Here is a 5,830-nt window from a genome sequence, read left to right on the forward strand (position 1 = left end):
CTACTTGTCAGTAATATGGTTAGTCCAGTACTAACGTAGCTTATTGTTTATGTAAACTTCTCACTGTTGCAATAATTTTTTAATAGATCACATTGGTATTATTTTGAGATGAATTAAGAGTAAACAAAAAGCATTTGCCTTGTTGGATCGCCTATTAGATACAACAAATGTCATTATCCGACTAGCAGGTGAGATTAAAAAGATAGATGAAGGTAGTTAAAATCAACTGTTTTTTACTATAACGATAAAATGCCAACAGGTTTTTTCAACAATAGAAAACAAAAATAAACGCAATATGTTCACATAACGTTAGCCAGCACGCTGGTTATTACAGTAGATGCGATATGAATTGCACTTTGTGTGGGAAGTGAATTCCCACCACAGCTGAAAGGCTGCTCTAAACACAAATAAAACGCACAACGCTAACAGGTTATTTTCTTCGGGAAGTAAATCTCCGCAGCTGAGCACATTCCCTCATTGATTTTTCTCCGAATTGAAATCTTCTGCTTCCATGACCCTGGGTATCTGGATAGCTTTCGAACCACGTGTTGGCAAGTTTTGCACACTGGCTTGTTATACAAGTATATGCGCTCAAGATTCACAGCTACTTCCATGACATTTCTGACAAAACGCATGAACTTCACTTCTGTTTGAAACCCAATGATTCTGAGCACAGCCAGGTTGTAGTGGGTGATATCTGATGCAGATGCATCCCATTCTAATCCTTTGTCCTTCTCCTCGCTAAACGCACATTTTTTCCTCTCAACCTCATCCCGTACAATTTCACATAAATGATCCCACATCTGCACTCAATCATACAAAAAATAAATGATGAGACGGTAAGAAGAAACATTTTTTGTGGTTACTTATTTCAGTTTGGTACCGTAACGTTGAACTCTGAAATGGGACTACACTTGAACATAACACAAACCTACATTCGATGTAGGCAGAAGAGTTCTGGAGATTAGGTACAAAGACTTTACCCTTATGCATAGCTCCTTAAGGTAAGGTGCGCCATGAAGAATGAACATTATCCAAGCCAGATCACAATCTTCAGAAATGTTAGTCAGCTCAGCAATCTGTAGTTTGTGGAACACCTGCCGTAATTCTCTTGGACCTTCAGGTACAATCCAAATCTGCAAGGGATAAAAGTGAAAAGAATTAAAGATTAGAACATCACATTGATATGTGAATGGAAAGTTCCATACATAATCAACAGCAACATCACCTTCACTAACCTTTTCGCTTTTGAAGTTCAATCGCAGATTGTTTATTGTGGCTTGGCCAAGGAATTCACTTAACTTGAGCATCTTGTGCCAAGAAAGACCAACGTTAGTTATGTTTACACTCTGGAGCAGTGGGACATGACCAAAAGACAGCGGATCATCCAGAGCTACCCAACCAGAAAATGTTAGAAGTGTAAGCTTTGGTAGCCACTTCAGATCAACCATCTCAAAATGGCAGTCAGCAATAACAAGTTCACTGAGTTGCGGGTGTTCCAATTCAAGAAAAGACAAAATCCCCATGTCACAGTACTCCAAGCTGAGGAACTCCAATCGTCTGCATATCCCAAAAATTTTGGGGAACTCTGATTCAGGCAGCCTCAAATTCTGTAGCTTGAGGCTTGTGAGGCATCGTCTGACAATGGTAGCGATGCAACCGGTGAGAAATGGTGCAGAGCTGCTGTGTCCGTACTTTGACCTCACCGTTGCAACCGGTGATCGCCGGGACGTTCAGGTGCTCACACCTTGGGGAAGAAGAAGAAGATTCCGAGAAGAACACAAGCAGGACACACCAGTCCCAGCTAGGTCCAACTGTCCAAGTACGGGCATGACACTGTCATCGCTCGTTGCAATGCTGCGCGCGCAGCTGCTGTATCTGCAGACATCTTCGTCTACCGAATATAAAATCTTGATCAGCAGATACTGCTACTTGGGAAAAAAGTGTGGGTGTGATTACCTTGAATGTGCACTATGTTCCAGGTTAATTAAATCCTAACAGTTTCTACTCGAAATTAATACTGCTCATGTGTTGTTGGTTACAACCTTATTCAACCAAAATTTACTTACAGTGCAACAGGATTTATTCATGGAATGATTCACAATAGAGACATAATTTTTTTTACAGTACAACTGGTTTTGATTAAACAGGGCACTGCAGACATAAAAGAAAATTCAAACAAGAAGACAAGTTATGGAGTACAAGGACTGGGCCGCTTAATTAAACAAACTTCCTGAAAAGCCTTCAGCTATCGTGTAACGAAAACACTACAGTATCATTGCAGCATGATCAGCGCGAATTTCAGCACACCTAAGAAATCGAATCCTAGCATGTGACTGGATGTCCTGGGTCAGGTGCTTCCTCATCGAGCATCTATGCTTCTTCGACGGCGGAAACGTAGTCGGCCTCAGAGGTTTCAGATGTTGGCACAGCCGACATGTCACTCTATCATACAGGTACACATCCTTTAGATTCACCGCTGCTTTCATCACACGCCTGACATGACTGATCATGCAAGATTCAAAGCAGAAGATGATGAGCTTGGTAAGATGGTAGTGCTTGAAATTCGGTGTAGGTGGTTCCCACTCTACGCCCTTCTTCTCGCTATACAATTCTTGGCTCCTCTCCTCCTTATCCATTGTCATTTCACATGGGTGATCCATTACCTGCATTCAACCAATAGGACAGGGGTAAATGGAACAGGTTGGTTTTAATGCAGACGTATGTACCCCAAGTAAAAGCACAGGTGTCAAACAGAAAGCAATAGAAGAAACTTTGGGTGTGAGCATACCGTCATGCAGAACTCCTCCAGCAATGCTGCTGCTTCCAGAATGAACATTGTCCACGTGAGATCATACCCTTCAGGAATGGTATCTAGATTGACAATCCTCAGTCGGTGGAACGCATACGCCACCCTTCTGGTTAGACACTCTGGTTGGAGCCAAATCTGCATCAATAATAAGGACATGATAGGATGAGTAGAGAACCAAGCGAAGCAAGAACCATGTGACGCAAGAACAGAGCAATCATCCCTGAGTTACCTTTTCATATCTAAACCCCAAGTGCAGCTCTCGTACAGAGGTCTCAAAAAGTAAAGTGCTCAACTCAACCATTTCATGCCAACTAAGAGCAATAGTTATAAGGGTCACAGCCTCGAGCAATGGGACATGACCAAATGACAGTGGCAGGTTTTTGTACGTCATCCAAAACGCAAATTTTGTTCGAGTGAGTCTCGGAAGCCACTTGAGTTCAACTTTGCCAAAACGGCAATCCTCAAAACTGAGCTCGGCGAGTTGAGCGTGCTCAAACTTGATTGTCATCCAACTCTCTGTCTCGCAGTTCTGAAAACCTAAATATGTCAGCTTCTTACAAGTGACAAGGATATTGGAGAGCATGCCAGATTCAGCAAATTTCAAATTCTGCAGGTAGAGCCGTGTCAGACCAGAAAATGCAACCTGACACTCGTTAAAAAACGACAGGAACTGTGCCCCATAGTTAATAATATCATCAACAGTAGCTTGCTGGCGAGCTTTCTGTGTCAAAACAGTGAATTCGGCTTTCTCAATCTTGTGTGTCGCCATAGCATTGCCAACAGCATGTCCGAGGGATATGGGGACAGCATCTCTCAAGTAGAACGTCGTCGACAGGAGGCGGATGGTGTGTTCGGCTGGAACTCTGCGTGTCAGCATGCTCTTTGTCACTTCGGCAGCAGCAGCATTCATCTGAACCAAGTCATCAACAGATATATTGCTGTTTGACAAACCCTCAGGCACAAAGTCCTTAGCATTTATTGTAAGATGAGAGAGCTCGGAGGAGAGCCGAATCCACCGTTTAGAAAGGATGCTGGTTCTTGCAGCTTCAGGGACATCGAGTCGGTCAAGAATGTTGACCAGAATGTCATCAGGCAATGCGCTGAGCCTATCATCTCTGTTGCCTTTTTTCTGCATTCAGCATTGAGACAAATAAGAGTTGTTCTCACACTAGTCACAAAGTTGCAAGCTTGATGTAGCACAAGAGATATAAGCTTGACATGTTTTTCCAAACAAAAAAATACAATTATGAAAGAAGCAAATTTGACTCAGTCTCGATTCTCCAAGATGCAATTTTCATACAAATGTGATTTCTAAGTAGTCCAGAAGATACAAACTTGTAATTATGACGTAACTAAGTTCAAGTTTTAATGAAGTAACTTCGACTGGAGATCTAGAGGGGAAAAAGAAAGGACCAGGAACTCACCCCCATGGCTCCAGCGTTGATCTGCCAAGGCCTCAGAAGAACTTGTCTACTATTGTGTTTCTGCATTTGGCATGGAGACAAATTAGAGTTAGTTTCACACCAGTCACAAAGATGCAATTGTGATATCCTCGGAGATGCAATTTCTATTCAATCACAAAGATGTATTCTTCGATGTAGTACAAGAGGTACAGACTTGACGATACTTTTCCCCAATCAAAACTATGTAATTAAGAAAGAAGCAATTTTTGATTCTGCTTCGGAGTTGCAATTTACATATACAATCATAAAGCTGTAAATTTTAGGTAGTACAAGAGGTAGAGAATTGACGATAATTTTTTCACAATCAAAACATTGCAGTTAAGAAATAAGCAATTTTTGATTCAGCCTCAGAGTTATTGTCGTCCAAGAGATACAAACTTGAATTATTTTCCCCGGTAAGCAGGATCCAGGTTTATAGAAACAACTTTGGTTAGAGGAAGGGTTCAATCCGAGAACAGAACATCTAGAGTAAAAGGAAGGACAATGAACTCACCCCCATGGCGCCCGCGTTGAAGGCTGAAGTGAGGCTGAAATCTGGCGCGCGGCTTCCCTTGGTGTCCTTGTTTGGAGATTTATAGAGGCGGTCGTCGGACGGCGAAGCTATCAACCGGCGACGGCGAGGGGCGGCTCCGACGAGCGAGCGCGGCGTCGCCGGTCAGTGCTGTTTGTCCAGTCGCTGGTCGGGAGCGGCGATTGGCGGGAGCGGCGGTGAGGCGGCGGCGCCGGCGGGCTACGCGCTGGTGGCGCCGACGGGCTAGGGGCGAGGGCGAGGGGCGGGAGCGATGGACTCTAAAGTCTAAACCCTACCGGGCTTGCAGGTTCACATGCGATTCGGTCTCAAGACCCAGAAGCTCAGAAATCCGCAGTGACAACTCAGGGTCTGTTTGTTTGGGCTGCAGCTTTTGAGAAGCAGCTGTAGTGGGCATAAAGCAGTTTGTGAAGCTTGTTGTTAGGCAGAGATTTGATGTTTGGCAGGAGCGCTGTCTACTGCTGCTGGTGTATTTTTAGGAGTGAAATGTCTGGAATGCCCCTGCGTGTTGAATATGTTATATAAATGTTGATTTGAAAAGAATTAACTATTTCTAACAGTTTTATTACATAATTACCACGTTTAATAACCAAATTACCTCAATTAACCTTTTCTGCTGAAATAATTTTAAATACACTTTTATCAGAATTTTTTTGGAGTGCTTGATTAGAATTTATTTTAGCTTCTGGTATTTGGCATTTGGTTTCCAAATGATTTAAATTTTCTATACACGAAGAATTGATGTACGGAGTAGGTTGCTGCACCAGGGCGAGGAGATCGGAGCAGCGCCTCGAACACCTCCAATCGCCGCCGGCGGCGGCCGACGGGTATGGCGCGAGCTTGAGGACGGGAATGGCGGCGCGCTTCAGGAGGACGGGAATGGAGCTGGGGAGGAGTGTTGGGACGGCGGGGGCGGTTGCTGGTGGCCACGGTGGCCGGTAACAGCCACGGCGGCCGGGGAGGGAAACCCTAACCCTAGGCTGCCATGGAAACGAGATGGGGGGAGGGGGGAAATGAGCACGGGGG

At 44.1% G+C, this 5,830-nt stretch overlaps 2 protein-coding genes across 2 annotated transcripts; both read right to left on the reverse strand.

The window, feature by feature from the left end:
* Nucleotides 1–422: 422 nt before the first annotated feature.
* LOC124690993 lies at nucleotides 423–1,888 on the reverse strand. Its single transcript, XM_047224295.1, has 4 exons — nucleotides 1,827–1,888; nucleotides 1,239–1,638; nucleotides 984–1,136; nucleotides 423–803 (listed from the first exon to the last, which is right to left on the reverse strand). Exons 1-4 carry the CDS (start codon nucleotides 1,886–1,888, stop codon nucleotides 423–425), a joined length of 996 nt encoding a protein of 331 aa, XP_047080251.1.
* Nucleotides 1,889–2,126: 238 nt separating this feature from the next.
* Nucleotides 2,127–4,845, reverse strand: LOC124688861. Its single transcript, XM_047222481.1, has 5 exons — nucleotides 4,769–4,845; nucleotides 4,237–4,296; nucleotides 3,042–3,941; nucleotides 2,792–2,947; nucleotides 2,127–2,666 (listed from the first exon to the last, which is right to left on the reverse strand). Exons 1-5 carry the CDS (start codon nucleotides 4,772–4,774, stop codon nucleotides 2,268–2,270), a joined length of 1,521 nt encoding a protein of 506 aa, XP_047078437.1. The 5' UTR covers nucleotides 4,775–4,845; the 3' UTR covers nucleotides 2,127–2,267.
* Between the last annotated feature and the right edge of the window lie 985 nt (nucleotides 4,846–5,830).

The sequence above is a fragment of the Lolium rigidum genome, chromosome 2 (assembly GCF_022539505.1).
Source record: "Lolium rigidum isolate FL_2022 chromosome 2, APGP_CSIRO_Lrig_0.1, whole genome shotgun sequence".
In the NCBI taxonomy this organism is placed as follows: domain Eukaryota; kingdom Viridiplantae; phylum Streptophyta; class Magnoliopsida; order Poales; family Poaceae; genus Lolium; species Lolium rigidum.